At 43.3% G+C, this 20,905-nt stretch overlaps 1 protein-coding gene across 1 annotated transcript in view; it reads right to left on the reverse strand.

The window, feature by feature from the left end:
* Positions 1–20,905, reverse strand: part of LOC126355389 (dynein axonemal intermediate chain 2) — a 211,055-nt gene that overhangs the window by 98,440 nt on the left and 91,710 nt on the right. Inside the window, exon 4 of the mRNA XM_050005684.1 lies at positions 9,752–10,005. Coding sequence (XP_049861641.1) covers positions 9,752–10,005 — 254 coding nt within the window. The remainder of the gene's footprint in view (positions 1–9,751; positions 10,006–20,905) is intronic.

Consider the following 20,905-nt stretch of genomic DNA (forward strand, 5'->3'; position numbering starts at 1 on the left):
GTATACAATGTATTGTCTAGTGTAAATATGTATTGTAAATACTATGTTTAAATTATGTAATATTTAACACTGGCAAGTCAGGACATACACTCCTGGAAATGGAAAAAAGATCACATTGACACCGGTGTGTCAGACCCACCATATTTGCTCCGGACACTGCGAGAGGGCTGTACAAGCAATGATCACACGCACGGCACAGCGGACACACCAGGAACCGCGGTGTTGGCCGTCGAATGGCGCTAGCTGCGCAGCATTTGTGCACCGCCGCCATCAGTGTCAGCCAGTTTGCCGTGGCATACGGAGCTCCGTCGCAGTCTTTTACACTGGTAGCATGCCGTGACAGCGTGGACGTGAACCGTATGTGCAGTTGACGGACTTTGAGCGAGGGCGTATAGTGGGCATGCGGGAGGCTTGGTGGACATACAGCCGAATTGCTCAACACGTGGGGCGTGAGGTCTCCACAGTACATCGATGTTGTCGCCAGTGGTCGGCGGAAGGTGCACGTGCCCGTCGACCTGGGACCGGACCGCAGCGAGGCACGGATGCACACCAAGACCGTAGGATCCTATGCACTGCCGCAGGGGACTGCACCGCCACTTCCCAGCAAATCAGGGACACTGTTGCTCCTGGGGTATCGGCGAGGACCATTCGCAACCGTCTCCATGAAGCTGGGCTATGGTCCCGCACACCGTTAGGCCGTCTTCCGCTCACGCCCCAACATCGTGCAGCCCGCCTCCAGTGGTGTCGCGACAGGCGTGAATGGAGGGACGAATGGAGACGTGTCGTCTTCAGTGATGAGAGTCGCTTCTGCCTTGGTGCCAATGATGGTCGTATGCGTGTTTGGCGCCGTGCAGGTGTGCACCACAATCAGGACTGCATACGATCGAGGCACACAGGGCCAACATCCGGCATCATGGTGTGGGGAGCGATCTCCTACACTGGCCGTACACCTCTGGTGATCGTCGAGGGGACACTGAATAGTGCACGGTACATCCAAACCGTCATCGAACCCATCGTTCTACCATTCCTAGACCGGCAAGGGAACTTGCTGTTCCAACAGGACAATGCACGTCCGCATGTATCCCGTGCCACCCAACGTGCTCTAGAAGGTGTAAGTCAACTACCCTGGCCAGCAAGATCTCCGGATCTGTCCCCCATTGAGCATGTTTGTGACTGGATGAAGCGTCGTCTCACGCGGTCTGCACGTCCAGCACGAACGCTGGTCCAACTTAGGCGCCAGGTGGAAATGGCATGGCAAGCCGTTCCACAGGACTACATCCAGCATCTCTACGATCGTGTCCATGGGAGAATAGCAGCCTGCATTGTTGCGAAAGGTGGATATACACTGTACTAGTGCCGACATTATGCATGCTCTGTTGCCTGTGTCTATGTGCCTGTGGTTCTGTCAGTGTGATCATGTGATGTATCTGACCCCAGGAATGTGTCAATAAAGTTTCCCCTTCCTGGGACAATGAATTCACGGTGTTCTTATTTCAATTTCCTGGAGTGTATTTAGTTAACGTTGAAGTCAGAGAGATTGTTTTGTCGTACGGCTGGGCGCGGCAGCGCGCCAGCGGGCAGTAGTAGCAGTGACGCCGTGCTCGGAGTAGGACGTACAGTCGAGTGCTGCTGGTCCTAGCTGTGTTACATCTAACGGCTAGTGTGTGGATCTAAGTACGACGGGAAAGTAATGGTCGGCATATCTGGAAGCCTGGCCGGGCAAGTCATTATGGATTAATGGGCATAGTGCTGAAGAAACTAGGACTTATGTGTGAAGCGCACTGTGGGCCCAAGTCGCAACAGTAAAAGCCCGCTGCCACATTGTGTCGCTGCCGTGGAATTTCGTCGATCCTCCGACAACGAGGGAAGTAAGATCTACGTAATTTTCGTAGGATAAAATTGTAGAAGGCTTGCCAGTGACTGTGCTTTTCTCTGAAGTTTAACAATTAATAACATGCACCTTATAATCGAAGTGTTGCAGTTACATTCCACCCGACAATAACACCAAGCAGGTTCCTTCCAATCCTTACCTTATTGAACCGAGTGTGTCACGTCATTATCAAGAGAAAATATGTTAATTATCAAATTATTTGCATGGACGGTGAAGAGTAAATTTCAGGCTAGTTATCGTAGTTAATTGTTGCACTTAATAAGCTTACGCCAACCGTAGTAACTTAATAATAAACTGAAGTAATAAATTTGATTACTAAGATTTATTTCAATACATATTCAGCTGAAGTTAATTCAAGGATATGTCATGAAACTATAAAGCTTATTCCACCTGACAATCCCCCAATTAATAAATTATTATCAGTCAAAACATAGTTAATCAATTATTGGCAATATATTTCATTATCAGTAGATTAAACTGTGCAAAGTACCTAATTTTAAAGACAGAATGACAGTCCATTATTCAAAATATCGATAGATAATTATCTGTGTTGTCAGAATTGCACTTAGCTGACAAATTATGAACAAAATAAATGTAGTTAGATTGTTATGACATTGTTTTACATGACTACTGAACCTGACACAGCACTTGCGTAAAAGTCCCGTTCCACCTGCTGCGCTACAAACAGGTAAACGTTATTTTTGACACAACTATTCACGTACTTAACAGTACTGTCGCTCATCAGTTGAGCTGGCGACCGATTTTTTAATTGCTTTCACAACTTAATCATTTATTTCGGCAAAATTTCCACTGGTAAAATTTATTTCCAAATTATTTCCATTATTTCATTTACCGATCGTTATTGAATGAAATTACTCATTCAATAACGATCAACTTATAACGTCTCCTGTTTCCCGCGGAATAATCATTATTTACTTCGGATTCGGATGCCTTATCCCGACGCGAGTCAAAATTCATGATTCACGGCCATTGTCAACTTGTAACTTCGCAAATCCCGGGAAGCAGGGGGGGTGTTATATTGCCTTGGCACTTTTTCTGCTCTGCCCTTCAAACTGCTACTCTACCTTCGAATTTCGACCCAATCTATCTCCAGATGAGCGCGTATTAATAGTTAACCACAACCAGTCATACGCAAACATCGCAGTACCCACATCCTGCGACACCTCTATTTAGTGAAAACTAACCCTTATGCAGAATGGCAGTAGACCTTTTGAGTTTGCCAACATGCCGGTAAGGTCGTGTAGGGGCACAATTCACAGCTACTAGCCGGTCATCTCTAGAGTTCCCCTTAAACTGCTTCCTAAAGTAACCCTAATATTAGCATGCCATTTAATCCTCGACCCCACGACAACATACTCTCACTCACTACAAGCGAAGAAACTGTGGGCTGTGGCTCAGACATAGCGCTGCGGTGTTACAAACCCTCTGCTGTTGTGGCTATGTCAGTTGCTGGCGACAGCTCTTTGATAAGTGCAGTTGTACTCGGAGCAATGAATGGTGGTGATGACAGGGCAGAGCGCCCGGAGGGAACACTGCTGACAAGAAAAAGGCTTTTTATTCCATCTCTGTACATGCTTCATCGAGGCACAGTGAGACAGAACATGCTTCGCTCTTTTGACCCTGGCCGGTGTTGATGTAGAGGCGGCAACTTCTGTCCTGGTGACAGGAGGCTGCATAGGCGGCCCACAGTGCTGATGGCAGGACCACAGATGGACGGCAGTCTCTGTACACCGCGGTAGTGACGTCAGTAATGCGGACCTGTTCTGTCAGGGACAGCACATGGAATGGCTCCTTGGCTCCGTACACATTCACTGTAGTTGTGCGGAGACTGCTGTGCGTGAGATTCGACCCACTGCTCTCTGGCAGGAGTCAGATGGTGGCTGGCGCTATGGCAGGAGACATGGAGGGAACTCAATGCTGGCAGCAGCAAATGCTGGTGGCAGGGTGACAGTGCTGTGGCACCAAGTCACTAAGGATCTTAGTGTTGGTGGCAGCAGGTGCAGGCCACCACTGCCACTGGCAATCCCCAGTCATCTCACTGTCCTGCACGACCCTGAAATCGTGACAGTGCTGCTGGATTCCGACAATGAGAATTCTTATGTCTCAAAATTCTGACATATTTATATTGCTCCGAGGAGCATTTGTTTCACTAAATCCTGGCACTTACTCACATCGCCTTTAACAAGAGACTTACACTGTTGTAATGACGTCGACCCTCCTGCTACGGTCATTTCCACTGTGCGGTGCAGTTTTCTGCTGAGAGCTGCTAGCCTCGTCACGAAATCCCTTTAAGTGTATGTTATTCTGATACACTTGTCGCCACACTGTGGCTCCCACTTGTGACTGCCAGTGCAATACCTCATGTCAGCTTTTTCACCACTTTTTGTTACATTTATTGAAAGACTTTATAATTTTGTTAAAAGACTAGAAAGTGACACTACATTAGCAGTCACGTCTTAGGGTGGGTATTAAGTCAAGATGAAGATGGAGTGGAGCAACTTATTGCCTATGCTTCCAGCGAACTAAATAAAGTGGAGATCAATTATTCCACAACAGAAAAAATATGTTCAGTCTTATCTATGGTATCACATATTTCCGTTGTTATTTGAATCGCAAACACTTCAAAGCTGTAACGGATCACACAGCATTAAAATATGAGACTGAAGGATTTGACTAGTAGCTTAACCTGATGGACGTTACAGCTCAGTGAATTTGACTTTAAAGTGATGCATGATACAGGAAAAACTCGAAGCAATACTGGCAGCCTCAATCGGAAAGTGCATGTAAATGCTACAAATTGCTGACCCAGACTGTCAGCAGCTCAGATGGTAGAGCACTTGCCTGCGAGAGGCAAAGGTCCCGAGTTCGAGTCTCGGTCGGGCACACAGTTTTAATCTGCCAGGAAGTTTCATATCAGCGCACACTCCGCTGCATAGTGAAAATCTCATTCTGGAAACCAAGGGTGGTTGATGTACAGTGCTGCCAGCAAGTTTACGAATTCCACAATTCAATTCTGGTGGGTTATGGAGGTCGACAGACTACAGAACGATGTGTCGCATAGAACTATTGGTGGTGAACCTGAAGAGGGGCATGGAGCAATATGTAAAGAACTGTACACACTGTGCACCCAGAGTGGATCTTAGCCACCAACGAGTCCCATTGCAGAGGTTACCAGAGGCGAGATAACCAATCCAACTAACTGGCATGCCTATTCATGAGACCTTCATATAGACAATAGCAGGAAATTGTTACGTTTTTAACTGTTATTAATCGCTTCTTGCACCTTGTATCTGTGATTGCTATACTGGGTCAACAAGCAACGGCACCAGCTCGTGCAATGCTTAGCCATTGGATCTTGAAGTTTGGAATTCCAAGGCCCATGATAACCCATTACCGTATTAATTTTATGTCCAAGATGAAAAGGCAGTTATGTTGGCTCTTACGAATTCAGAAATTACACACAAGCACACTGCATCTGCAGCCTAATGAGAGAACAGAGCAAGTGCAAAAGACTATAGCTAAAAGTTGATTTACTACATGAACAGTCACCATAGTGACTGGAATACTTTACTACCATGTACAGTATCAGCTTAAAACTCAAAGGTGCACCAGAGTACATAATTTTCACTATGCGTAGAAAATGCCTGTCAGATTATTGAAATGATGTCCCTTGTCAACATCAGATTACAGTTTCTGACATGTACTACTCCAAAGCACACGAAGCCCATTTAACGGCGCCACGGAATCTCTGTCGCAGTTGCAGCCAGCCTGTATATGTTTGAGGGTTCAAGGTATTATACTAGTTGGCCTAAAAGAAGTCCCAAACACAGTTTTCTAAATGCACTAAAGTGACAATCCAACTGAATCACAGTATGCTCCATGAAACTGATCCATGTCATTACAGGCTTGTGTGACCTTAGCTTGATCGACACAGCGAAACCTGCATATGAGTGTCCTGGAGAAGTGCTTGTGAGGTGGTGGATCTTTTTCAAAGAATTGGGTCCCGTTAGCTTTTTCAGTGGCAAGACGAGTGATCACCATTTGCACATGTTACATTCAGTGTCACTTAAGTAACATACAATGCCTGTAACTAATGCATCAGGGTTTGATTATCAACAGCATAAATTGTGACATGTCTTTCGATTGCTTGCAAACATTACACCACCGATTCAGAATTTTACCAGCTTGGCGTTCCTTTTGGCACCCAGCCCAGTGAAAATCGCCTAATCGCCACCTTGGACTTGGCGCTTCTCTCCTTCCTTGATCAAATAGTATCTACCCAGGATAACTTAATTTCAATGGAACTACTCCTGGGACACATAATGCAATACCACAAAGGATGTCAACAATAATACTTTACGTTAGAAATGTCTATGTCAGGCACATTCTTGGTCTTGATTTTCATGGGCGCCGTCTATTACTGCGAAAAGTGTAAAGTCAACGAAATTCCGCACTTACTGACTTTCCACAAACAATGTCGACACTCATGAAGAGAGAGCACAGCAGCTGGGTAGTTCCAAATATGTCTGCAAATACATGACTGGCCATTAAAATTGCTACACCAAGAAGAAATGCATATGATAAACGGGTATTCATTGGACAAATATATTATGCTACAACTGACATGTGATTACATTTTCATGCAATTTGGGTGCATAGATCCTGAGAAATCAGTACCCACAACAACCACCTCTGGCGGTTATAACGGCCTTGATATGCCTGGGCATTGAGTCAAACAGAGCTTGGATGGTGTGAACAGATACAGCGACCCATGTAGCTTCAACACGATACCACAGTTCATCAAGAGTAGTGACTGGGGTATTGTGACGAGCCAGTTGCTCGGCTACCATTGACCAGACGTTTTCAATTGGTGAGAGATCTGGAGAATGTGCTGGCCAGGGCAGCTGTCGAACATTTTCTTTATCCAGAAAGGCCTGTACTGGACCTGCAACATATGGTCGTGCATTATCCAGCTGAAAGGTTGGGTTTCGCAGGGATCGAATGAAGGGTAGAGCCATGGGTCGTAACGTATCTGAAACGTAACGTCCACTGGTCAAAGTGCTGTCAATGCGAACGGGAGGTGACCGAGATGTGTAACCAATGGCACCCCATACCATTACGCCAGGTGATACGCCAGTATGGCGATGACGAATACACGCTTCCAATGTGCGTTCACTGTGATGTCGCCAAACACGGATGCGACTATCATGATGCTGTAAATAGAACATCGATCATCCGAAAAAATGACGTTTTGCCATTCGTGCACCCAGGTTCGTCGTTGAGTACACCATCGCAGGGCTCCTGTCTGTGATGCAGCGTCAAGGGTAACCGCAGCCATGGTCTCCGAGATGATAGTCCATGCTGCTGCAAACGTCGTCGAACTGTTCGTGCAGATGGTTGTTGTCTTGCAAACGTCCCCATCTGTTGACTCAGGGATCGAGACGTGGCTGCACGATCCGTTACAGCCATGCGGATAAGATGGCCGTCATCTCGACTGCTAGTGATACAAGGCCGTTGGGATCCAGCACGGCGTTCCGTATTACCCTCCTCAACCCACCGATTCCATATTCTGCTAACAGTCATTGGATCTCGACCAACGTGAGCAACCATGTCGCCATACGATAAACCGCAATCGCGATAGGCTACAATCCGATCTTTATCAAAGTCGGAAACGTGATGGTATGCATTTCTCCTCCTTACACGAGGCATCACAACAGCGTTTCACCAGGCAATGCCGCTCAACAGCTGTTTGTGTATGAGAAATCGGTTGGGAACTTTCCTCATGTCAGCACGTTGTAGGTGACGCCGCCGGCGCCAACCTTGTGTGAATGCTCTGCTAAGCTAGTCATTTGCATATCACAGCATCTTCTTCCTATCGGTTAAATTTCGCGTTTGTAGCACGTCATCTTCTTAGTGTAGCAATTTTAATGGCCAGTAGAGTATTTGGCCGATTGGCAGGTGAAAACAGGGAGACAAAGGCTCAATGAGAAGTATGTCCAGCATGAACAGTGCAAAAAGTATAATAGTTCCAGATACAATTGCAGCACGGATTTCGGAGGGTCAGATTCTTGGAACATAAGAAAAATGTATCAGCACTGGCTGGTGCAGCTGCTCGTCCTTGTATTCACGCTACAGTAATCGCCTAGTGCAGAATTCCGCTACCACGACCACCTCAGTCCACCAGTAAAACTACTCAGTTGATGACCAACAGCGTTACCAAAATGTTGGACGCTTCAGCAGTGGTAAAGTGAGGATCTATATGACACTTGGATCGTCTGCTTATTAACGAGCCCAATCCTGTTGACCTCTGTGCCATTCATGCACTCCTGTGGAGCAGTCCTCCTTACTGCCTGTCCTAAGGAATAGTCTGCTTTGTGGTTTCAGCCTCCATACCGTTAGGCCGAGTGTCGAACTGCGATCTCTAGCTGTTGATCTTCTGGACATTCGCCATTGCCAGCCAGGTGCCAAGGCTGGAGTTCAATCCAAGCCTTGCTGGCTTCACTTGCGATGGCTCGTGCAGATCAACAGCCCATCTTACTAGTGACACAGCTGCGTTCGAGTGCAGCAGCAGCGTCTGCTGCTACTGGACTTTAATGCTTACTACATAAGGCTGCCCTGATCCTGACGTGCACTGAGTTTGGCAGCCGCAAGTAATTGTATGACAATGCTTCACTGCTGAGGACTGTGGGTTTGACACCCTCCCCCCACATGTGGATGTGGGCTGAAGAACACTGTTGTAATCTGAACCAAAATAAATAAATCAATTGTCACCAAGCTGAACGTGAATGAATTTACCTTCCACCAGAGAACCCAAGACAATAAGAGTAAAGTACTGAAACGAGACGTGAAGTATATGAATGCTAAGTAAGACTATTTTAATGGAAGAAGTATATTCTATCAGGCACACATTTAAAAGCTAACAAGCATAGTGGAATCCCTTTCTCCTTTTCCGTTGGTTTTTTTTCTGAAGAAGATTAAAAGAAAATGGAAATACGGCCAATGCCTCATCTAGCTGTTTGTTTGGCTGTCATTTATTATACGAGTGCATATACTGATTACATGTAAAAGAAACTCGGCGCAAATTTTCTTAGAATTATTTTTCAGTTTCGTAAAAATATTATTTACAGGTAAAATAAGTATAAAACACCCAAACTATAAGTAAAATAAAGAAAAAGGAGAAGAAGATGGTTGAAAAAGAAGAGAGACAAACAGAAAATGTGGGGAAATAAGTACTGGTTAACGCCAGTACACTTTCCATGAAAGTGAAGGCATCTAGGCAAGTAGCAAAGTGTAGGAACTGAAAACAAGTGGGACGGTAAAGTATTCAACGCACTAGACTTGCGTTCTCGAAGTGCTGGGTTCAAATCTCCATCCAACCACTCATGTTTGGCTTTTCTTGGCTTCAATAAATCACTTATGGCAACGCTCAATAATTGAACCATTCCTCTGTCTCTGATGGCAAAATCAGTGGGATTTTAAACCTTAGTATTCCTTGGCTGTTGTGTTGAATTTAGAGTAAAATAAAAATATAATAATCCAATTCTATTTACAAGGAATAATTTTATAAAATTGAACATGTGGCTACTGATGGTACCAAAATTTTGTTGTGAAAAGAGAGCAGGAGATGGATATAAGAGTATCAGATGGGTATACCTCTGATCAATGTTCATATGAGTAGCTCATTTCCGTATTTTGAGTGTAACGTAAGATTTGGCTGGCAAACTTGTTAACACTATAGCCCTTTTTTTTTTAAATAGCGAAACGCATTTATAAATTCTGCATGATATTAAAAGCAATAACACATCACAGCATACATGAAAAATTGATAGATGTACAAACCTGACCATCTGTTGCAGAAGAGAAAAACTCTGTCCCTGTTTTAGAATTAAGCCACAGCACATTGTGGACAGGATCCCTGTGACTCGCCTCCAAAAGACTTGTTTCTGCTGGAATGGAACCTCTACGGACGTCCCATATTGCCACTTGGCCACTATACAAGCCACTAACAAGACCGTGAGGGTCCTTTGGGTTGTACTGAAGGCACACAAGTGGTACTGAAGGCTTCATGATTAACTGTGGTTTGTTTGGATTTTCTAAAACACAAACAGAAACAAAAATATTGCATTTTAAATGGACCTATTTATTCCGCATCTAGGGTTCTGTCTTCAAAATTTTGTCTTTCATTTACAATTAATAGATGTTTCTGCAGATTGTTCTTATTTACAATTTCAGATGAAATTTAGCTGATCTGTTCATAGTTTGTGGAAAAATATTTGCTTATGATCGAATTTTATGACTGTTAATACAGTATGTATAATCCTATCAGTTTTTAATATTGGCTCTGTGACTCTGTGGGGTTATCACCATATCCTGTAAACAATTTCTTTGTGAAAACGTACTAGCCCTTATGTGGTGGTGCTAATATTACTAACTTAAATTTTCATAGTTGTCTACAACAGTTATGTAAATAATTAAATTTGAATGCACTAAACTGTGTAATTGCCAAAAACATACACTGGAGTCTTCTGGACGCCTCACGCCTGTCCTAATATAACGAGAATCAAAATAGTGCCAAATGTCAGTTTTTTTAGTGTTACTGCCGTTTCATTGTTGTCGCATTTCGTATTGCATTAAGTGAACCCATATTTGTCTAGTGCCGTTATTCTAATTGCTTTCCAAGTGAAATAAAAATCTTGGATTCAGTTTGCTTGCTATCACTGTATGGTGACAACTCAAGGGTGTACAGTATGTGTACATATAAAGGAAACAAAAGACAAATATAGAAATTACTTGAAGAAATTGAAGAAGAAAAAACGTAAATCAGATTCAGAATCATCTGATGAGTCCGAAGAACTGGCATATAAGAACGTGTTAGTGACAGATGGTGATAATCTGAAATAAGTTTTGAAAATAACAGTTTCTACTTGGGAAAAACCAACAGAATGGAAGTAGAAGCGTCAACCAAGAAAGGCTGCAAACCACCTCGGTCTGTGTCGCCTGGCCACCAAGAGCTGTTGCAGGACCATTGATCCACGGATCCAGTTATATGGCTCCTTCCGTGTATAGCGATTTTACGACTATGACGAGTCGGGCCTGAAGATGGCACCAATGTAATGCCGAAACTGGTAGCACATAGAAGTTCATAAAATAAAATAAATTTCTACAATACATACGGCTGTTGGTAAATTATTGCATCAAGAAAAAAAAAGACAGGGTGTTCAGATCAAACATACAGTACTATAAAATGTAATAACTTGAGAAGTAACTGAAATATTTATTGATGGTATGTTTCTACAAGTATGGCAACTCAAAATGATTTTTTTACACAAATACGCGTAGCTATGCACACCATTAATGGCGTGACAAGCATCCAGTCTCTATTCCACCTCTGTTCAAGCTGTCTGCAATAGCTGCACGAATTCGTTGGCGCAGATCTGGTAGATATCTAGCTGGTGTACGATACACTTCGTTCTTGATAAACCCTCACAGAAAAAAATCAAGTGGCTAGAGGGCAAAGCAATCGATGGACTAAATTCCTCACAATGTTTGCAAAATGGCATTCTGAGCCATCTTATTGAAAGATTACGTCACCAGTTTAATAGACCTTATCTCCAAGGGAAAGCACACGGAACATCATCCGCTGTAGAGTCGACGTGGCTACTTATGCGCGTTTAAATGAACAAAGCAGTTATGTGCATACACCCGCTGTACCAAGTGCCACAAGCAAACATATAAAACATTTTGAGTTACCATGCTTGCAAAAGCAAATCGGCAAGAGGTATTTCAATTACGTCTCAAGTTATTACATTTTATATTATTATATATGTAACCCGGACAGCCTGTATGGGAGCCAACTGGTTTTCTAGCTGCAGCTTGGTCTACAGAGCTGTTAAAAAAGAAACATTCTTTGGTTCGAACTGTTCACAAAAATAAAATTGTACTTTCTCCTGAATTTATTACTGTCATGCAATGTGTTATTTGGATTTGACAGTCATCTCGTATGTGCCAAAATAAAAAAAAAAGTGACTCTTCTTTCATCTGTGCACAGGAGAGAAAAAGAACGCTGATATTTCACAGTGTACAATTAAACAAAAACAGGAATCGATACATTGGATGAAATGTGCACCATCTACTCAACGTCAAGAAAAACAAGACGCTGATCCTGTGCAATATTTTTCCTTATCCTGAATATATCCGGATTAAATGCTCAAAAATATTTAGCAGAAATAATGAGACCAATAATACGGTCAGAATGTTGTTACTATGAGAACTAAGAGTATAGCTAATACAACCAGCTACAAACAAATAGCAGCGACGAGATCCGTACCCAAATCCATCAAACAGGAAGTAGTCAAGAAGACAGCACAAGAAGATGGAAGCCAAGGACCTTCAGAAGAAGACCAGAGCTTGCAAATAGAAATGTGGATGATGAAAGAAACTAGAAATGGGAATTAGTGTTATCTATGTTCAGCACAGATGTCAGTTGAGACCTGTCCGCCATCTTGGTGGGTGTTAGATGTCTCTTTCTCCATTAAAAACCTGTTTTGGGCATACCCTCTTGACGTTAATGCATTGAACTGACGTTCCACACTGAGTGCCGGTATGTACTCTGATAGAATATTCTTTTGTGTATGTATACTCATCATCAGACAGTTGAAAACTTAATTTTTAACGCCGGTACTCAATCGTCAAGCTGGTGTACATCGCAGCAAAACAGACGAACATTCCTGTTCCAGTGAGGCTAGAGACCAGTCCTGCAATACAAACACTTCACTAAGATTCACCAATATTGCGGAGGCACGCATCACTTGTCCTGCATAAGGGCTTCTCCCAGTATTCTAACCGCCTTGGAAACAAGAAGGGAAGATGTACAAAGCGCCCAAGAAGTAAAAACATGTAAACAAAATCTTTCTGTGTGAAATGCATAAAAAAATGTTTCTATGTGATATGCGTACGCTATGTAATGATTTTTTAGATAAAGAAAATATTTATGATTCCAAATGGAACGTAAACTAATCTATTAAACATTGAATCTTCGCAGAATTAATAGATATACGATTAATTGAGCATGAAAACAAAGAAATATACTATTTTATTATTATTTTTAGTGTTAATATTTAAGTGTATAAACTTGTAGAAAAGTTTAAGACTTCAGTATAATGATATTAGAAGACAGATTTTTTTGCATTGCTAGTATAAAGCTTAAGATGTTAGACTACATGGAAAAGAGGACAATGAAATGTTTATTGCCACTGCCAAGCCAGCTTCAGTTTTATTGTCAGCAACCTGCATCTGAGTTATCGTACATCTACATCCACATGAGTGATTTTTAAGCAGTCTCATTTGTAGACTAATAACATTTCATTAGTGTTCTACCAACAAACCAAAGTCTGCAACTTCCTTTACCTATGATTAGGCCTACATGGTCGTTCCACATTTATTTGTAGAAAATGTTGAGCATTTGTATCAGTTGACCGATTTCAGCCGTGACTCATTGATATTTTAGTCATAGTGCATTAATTTTTTCATTTTGTGAAATACACTATTCTAAATTTTCGAACATTTAAAGTAAGTTGTCAATGTTCGGACCACTTTGAATGAATACTTTTGAATTTTTTTTGAAACAGTGCTTCATTTTGATAACTGCATCATCTGTGAAAAGTCTGAGATTGCTATTTATATTGTCTGCAAGATCATTAATATGCAACATGATCAGTGAACGTCCCAACTCACTTCCCTGGGGTATACCCAAAGTTACTTCTCCATCTGTTGATGTCTCTCCAACCAAGGTAGAATGCTGTGACCTCTCTACCTAAAAATTCACAGTCCCGTCGTAAATTTCTCTGGACATCCTATACGATTGTACTTTTGATAATAAGCGTAGGTGTGGTAAAGGCTCAAATGCTTTTTGGAAATCTAGAAGTACTGAAACTACCTAATTGCCTAGATCCATGGCTTTCAGAATGTCACATGATAGAAAGTAGCTGGTGGGATCTCACATAATCGATGATTTTAGATTCCGTGCTGTCTGACATGGAGGAGGTCATTCTGTTCGAGATACGTTAGATCAAGTATCTTAATTCCCACTATCTCTGCTATTGCAATGCAGTGTCAATGCTGTTAGTGCTGCCATCCACAAAGGTTACTTGTACTGGAGGAATTCTGCCAGTATTGTATTATACGTAAATAAGGTGAAGGAAATTGTAAGGGAACAGTCCCTTACATGTTTGGATGTAATATAATAGCAGACGCCAACAGTGCTTAACAGCAGGATCACCAGAGAATGAGTTGGCGTCCTAATACCCCCTTAAGAGTGTCCTACCAACCTGCGCATAATTTTCATGTTCCACTGCTCACATCAAAAAGGAACGAACAGAGATGCTGAAACTTCGCTATCGAATCCATGTCTCTGTGTAGCTCTGTTGTGCTTTGATGCGTCGTTAATCGACATTTAGTATTTTGTTGTGATAATGGTTGACAGTTTTTTGTTTGTGGCATTGACTATTCAGTCCACTGTTGAAATCAGTTTGCAAGAGTATCGCCAGAATGCACTAGAGTACGATAACGCAAGTATCACTACCTATCGAGAGTTTCACGAATAGAGGACAAAACTTGCGAAAAATGCCACGTTACTTTAGTTACCTACCTTGCTGACTGCGGGTTGGGTGCGTTATTAGCAAGTTCCTTTCTATGAATGCATTGTGCAAGGGTATAATGAATTTGACGTTCTTGCGAATAACAGAAGAGTACTGCGAGTTCGAAAACAATACGAGTTCAGTGTGCAATGTATCAGGTCAATTTTGGAACATGTGGTTAGGATAAAAGTGTGGCTACTTGGTGGGCCAAAGACCCGATGCAAACACGGTTTAAAAACAAAAACTGTGTGAAAACAGGAAACGGTATGCACGCAATTTTAACAGAGCAATGTACATTGTAGCTGAGTGCTTGTTTATATTTTATCGCTTAAAATGCATATTTTTGTAATACACGAGTACAAACACGACAAATACAGTGTAGAAATTACCATTGCAGTTGTTCTGGTTGCTCATGTCAGCCAATCACAGCACAAGGTCGGTGACATCATGGAAACATCACTGTTTCGTCACGCAAACTCATTAACGCCGCGGCTTGAGCATTCAAAACACTATACATTTGAAGTTTAGAAATGACAATACCAAAAACGTTAAGCTTGCAGTGAAGCCAACATGAACTGCATTAAAGATCTCTCCAAAACACGACTTTTGATACGATTTGTTGTGGTAAACTGTCGGGAAATGACATTGTGGTATAAATAAGCTACCTATAAATTTTATCTTGGGGTTAGTTTTGGATGTTATTTAGTAGTTGATTATGTAACGGAAAGAAGATACATTATGTAAACAACGTTTGGCTAGAATATGACATAGAAACTCCCCCTCCCCCCCCCCCCCCCCACCTGGAGATTGTTGGTTGTGGTGACGCATTGATATGCAGCGTAGCCCGAGGTCTAGGTTAATTACGATCGACAAATGTCGTAGCCTTCTGCTGTATGCAAAACCAAGAGCCGCACCTGGAAGTGTATTCTGAAATATTTATGAGATGAAAAGTTATTTGATATTAATAAATAGTGTTTAAATTGAGCTGACTGAAGTAATTTCATAGTTGTTGTTGTGGTCTTCAGTCCTGAGACTGGTTTGCTGCAGCTCTCCATGCTACTCTATCCTGTGCAAGCTTCTTCATCTCCCAGTACCTACTGCAACCTACATCCTTCTGAATCTGCTTAGTGCATTCATCTCTTGGTCTCCCTCTACGATTTTTACCCTCCACGCTGCCCTCCAATACTAAATTGGTGATCCCTCGATGTCTCAGAACATGTCCTACCAACCGATCCCTTCTTCTAGTCAAGTTGTGCCACAACCTCCTCTACTCCCCAAATCTATTCAGTACCTCCTAGTAATGTGATCTACCAGTCTAATCTTCAGCATTCTTCTGTAGCACCACATTTCGAAAGCTTCTATTCTCTTCTCGTCTAAACTATTTATCGTCCTCGTTTCACTTCCATACATGGCTACACTCCATACAAATACGTTCAGAAAGGACTTCCTGACACTTAAATCTACACTCGATGTTAACAAATTTTTCTTCTTCAGGAACGCTTTCCTTGCCATTGCCAGTCTACATTTTATACCCTCTCTACTTCGACCATCATCAGTTATTTTGCTCCCCAAATGCAAAACTCCTTTACTACGTTAAGTGTCTCATTTCCTAATCTAATTCCCTCAGCATCACCCGACTTAATTCGACTACATTCCATTATCCTCGTTTTGCTTTTGTTGATTTTCATCTTATACCCCCCTTCCAAGACATTGTCCATTCCGTTCAACTGCTCTTCCAAGTCCTTTGCTGTCTCTGGGAGAATTACAATGTCATCGGCGATCTTCTCCCTGGATTTTAATACCTACTCCAAATTTTTCTTTTGTTTCCTTTACTGTTTGCTCAATATACAGATTGAATAACATCGGGGAGAAGCTACAACCCTGTTTCAATCCCTTCCCAACCGCTGTTTCCCTTTCATACCCCTCAACTCTTATAACTGCCATCTGGTTTCTGTACAAATTGTAAATAGCCTTTCGTTCCCTGTATTTTACCCCTGCCACGTTCAGAATTTGAAAGAGAGTATTCCAGTCAACGTTATCAAAAGCTTTCTGTAAGTCTACAAGTGTTAGAAATGTAGGTTTGCCTTTCTTTAATCTTTCTTCTAAGATAAGTCGTAGGGTCAGTATTGCCTCACGTGTTCCAACATTTCTACGGAATCCAAATTGATCTTCCCCGAGGTTGGCTTCTACCAATTTTTCCATTCGTCTGTAAAGAATTCGCGTTCGCGTTCATAGTTAAAGAAATCTTATTCATTGTAGCCAATATACAGTTCCAAATAAAGCTCACCAAACAGTAACAAAAGTAGTATCAGTACTGTAATCACCAGGGGGTTTGTCATCTCAGTTTCAACGAAGGCCTTGTATTATACGTGGCTTTATATACACTCCTGGAAATGGAAAAAAGAACACATTGACACCGGTGTGTCAGACCCACCATACTTGCTCCGGACACTGCGAGAGGGCTGTACAAGCAATGATCACACGCACGGCACAGCGGACACACCAGGAACCGCGGTGTTGGCCGTCGAATGGCGCTAGCTGCGCAGCATTTGTGCACCGCCGCCGTCAGTGTCAGCCAGTTTGCCGTGGCATACGGAGCTCCATCGCAGTCTTTAACATTGGTAGCATGCCGCGACAGCGTGGACGTGAACCGTATGTGCAGTTAACGGACTTTGAGCGAGGGCGTATAGTGGGCATGCGGGAGGCCGGGTGGACGTACCGCCGAATTGCTCAGCACGTGGGGCGTGAGGTCTCCACAGTACATCGATGTTGTCGCCAGTGGTCGGCAGAAGGTGCACGTGCCCGTCGACCTGGGACCGGACCGCAGCGACGCACGGATGCACGCCAAGACCGTAGGATCCTACGCAGTGCCGTAGGGGACCGCACCGCCACTTCCCAGCAAATTAGGGACACTGTTGCTCCTGGGGTATCGGCGAGGACCATTCGCAACCGTCTCCATGAAGCTGGGCTACGGTCCCGCACACCGTTAGGCCGTCTTCCGCTCACGCCCCAACATCGTGCAGCCCGCCTCCAGTGGTGTCGCGACAGGCGTGAATGGAGGGACGAATGGAGACGTGTCGTCTTCAGCGATGAGAGTCGCTTCTGCCTTGGTGCCAATGATGGTCGTATGCGTGTTTGGCGCCGTGCAGGTGAGCGCCACAATCAGGACTGCATACGACCGACGCACACAGGGCCAACACCCGGCATCATGGTGTGGGGAGCGATCTCCTACACTGGCCGTACACCTCTGGTGATCGTCGAGGGGACACTGAATAGTGCACGGTACATCCAAACCGTCATCGAACCCATCGTTCTACCATTCCTAGACCGGCAAGGGAACTTGCTGCTCCAACAGGACAATGCACGTCCGCATGTATCCCGTGCCACCCAACGTGCTCTAGAAGGTGTAAGTCAACTACCCTGGCCAGCAAGATCTCCGGATCTGTCCCCCATTGAGCATGTTTGGGACTGGATGAAGCGTCGTCTCACGCGGTCTGCACGTCCAGCACGAACGCTGGTCCAACTGAGGCGCCAGGTGGAAATGGCATGGCAAGCCGTTCCACAGGACTACATCCAGCATCTCTACGATCGTCTCCATGGGAGAATAGCAGCCTGCATTGCTGCGAAAGGTGGATATACACTGTACTAGTGCCGACATTGGGCATGCTCTGTTGCCTGTGTCTATGTGCCTGTGGTTCTGTCAGTGTGATCATGTGATGTATCTGACCCCAGGAATGTGTCAATAAAGTTTCCCCTTCCTGGGACAATGAATTCACGGTGTTCTTAATTCAATTGCCAGGAGTGTATTTGGCGACTAGCGGCTCCAGTTTTCAGACGAGTCCGAAAATCAACAAACTGTAACAACACAACGAGTTGTTCAGCTATTTGCAGCAGCGAAGTTTTGTGCATGACTGAGTGAATGAGTGAAATATTGTTTAGGAGTGACTTACAAAGAAATTGTGAACTTAGTTAACAAATTTCAATTTGCAAAAGAGCTTTAAATTACATATGGCTCTGAGTTGTAAGGAACGGTGATGATAGCGAGCGTTATTGCAATGGTTGATACCGATCAAAACGGTAGTGATATTGTTAATAAATAAGGGCGACTGGACGTTTCAGGTAATGTAGAACAGTTTTGAATATTGTAATTCTACAAACTGTATAACACAAGATGATGGCATTTATGATTTTGATTCAACAGTGCTAGTTCAACAGAGGCAGTTAGATATGAAAGAGAAACGAGTAATGTCACCAATGATTTTGTGGTGGCATCACAAATCCACTACACCTAAATGAGTGAACGAGCCTAGCGCTAAGTACACAATGTCACAGCCAGCAAGGGTACAATTGTTTACTCTCGTTCTCGGAATGAAATTATCGCTGTGCAGCGGAGTGTGCGCTGATATACTCTCGTTCTGGCTTTGTTCTTATGTGAGACAAATAAATGTTATCTGATGTATAACAGAGTAGTTATTTTACGAGGATAACATATAATACTCAAGCTCCCATAGCAGTGACCACAAAAAACGAAAATGAACGATAACTGTGTGAATGAATATCGTCGGGAATAATGGATTCGGTGACTCAAGCGCAAGAAACTGGAAACGAGACGAAACAGTACTTACGGCTCGACCCAGGACTACGATACACACCTATTAATTCCAAATAATTCGTTACAAAACTGAGTGGTAGATGAAAATGGGCAAGACGGGAGTACATGTGCGCAACATGAAAATGTTAAACTTCCCGGATTTTGGCCGAAGCGACGTCAAGTCTGTTTCATACAGACTGGATGCATATTTCAACAGCGTTGGCAGTCCGATAACATTGATAAATTTGATATAGTGCATTCGCATCTGAACTTAGAAGTCGTAGGGAAATAGAAGAATTCTTGCCATAACAAAATTATGCTGCAAGGAAATAGAAGAGTTCTGGTCATAACAAAATTACGCCGCACTGCAGGAAGTTCTTATATATATATGCAGGTCCTGAATTTCTGGCTGAAATATCTTTATGTGTTATTACAGCTTCAAAAACTTCCAGCCAACATCCGTGCTGTCATTACAGCACACACAAATACACTTACTATTGCAAGCCTTAGCAAGAAAGGCAGAGACATCACTAACAGCTGAAGTGAAGGTTCTGCACGTATAAAAATCAACAACAGCCCCTGAACGTGCGTGGTTGCGGAAGCTGACGTCACTGACCCCAGAACACGCATAACTGCCTGTCACCAGCAGCACCATGGAGTAACTGGCAGCACAAGTGGCAGAACACAACCTACAAGTAACTACATATCAACAGCAGCTACAAAGTTGGAAAAAAAAAAACAAGCAGAAAAATGCCACTCCACAAGACTCGCCAGAGTACTGGTACCGCAGGTATTTCAGCAACTCTGCCCATCAATGTACTCAGCCCTACAACTACACAAACTTCAAAGATGCACGTTGAAGAGTGCTAATGTAGCAGCATATGCTCTCAGATCAGAGAAGATGTCCAAACACCACATTATTTGCAGTCAGGCAGTCACACCAATTGTTCATCCACAATCACTCATCAGGTGAAGCTCCTGATTGACACTGCTGCAGAAGTCAGTGTTTATCCAAGAAGGACCAGTGACATACTGGTGGCCAACACCAGAATCCGTACCTATGGTGAAAAGCAGTTAGCATTACACCTGGGTTCAAACTTCCTCCTGACAAAGATTTTTGCTGATGGGAAGATTTTTTTCAACTTTTAGCAAACAAGTTGCTATTTATTTAATGGCTGAATATTATCAGGCTTTGCCCATTTTCATAAGCCATATAATTTGTATTTAGCACATTTTTGGTGTGGACAGTTGTATTTATGTCATCACACTTGTGGTAGCTTTCCCTAATAGTTGCAGGGATCATACTAATAACAGAGACGACATGTTGGTATGACGACGATATTAGTATTGGGACAAGGGGGCACCAGGTCACTCTACATTGTTGCCAGATGCATCCGAGATGGGGGGCGATGACGTCATCCAAGATGGCATCGTGTAGACTTGGCAACAGTGAATGACTCATCCGAGATGGCGGCCATGACGCCATTCAAGATGGCGGAAGTTTGAACTTTGGCGGAAAAGTGTCATGCCTCCTCTCCAGAAAATGGCGTGAAGTTCAAATTCCAATAGGATAATGCACCACACCTCAGTTATCTCTGCTAAGCAAAGAAAATGGCAGGAAGGTAGCTCACTTGGCCTAACTCCACTAACCTAGGTCAACCGACCGCCACTTCCTCCTACGAACTGGTACCAAGTTTGAATTCCAACAGGATATTGCACACCACACCCCTGTCATCTCTAATAAACAAAGAAAATTGCTGGAAGATA

Source organism: Schistocerca gregaria, chromosome 3 (genome assembly GCF_023897955.1).
Source record: "Schistocerca gregaria isolate iqSchGreg1 chromosome 3, iqSchGreg1.2, whole genome shotgun sequence".
Lineage (NCBI taxonomy): Eukaryota > Metazoa > Arthropoda > Insecta > Orthoptera > Acrididae > Schistocerca > Schistocerca gregaria.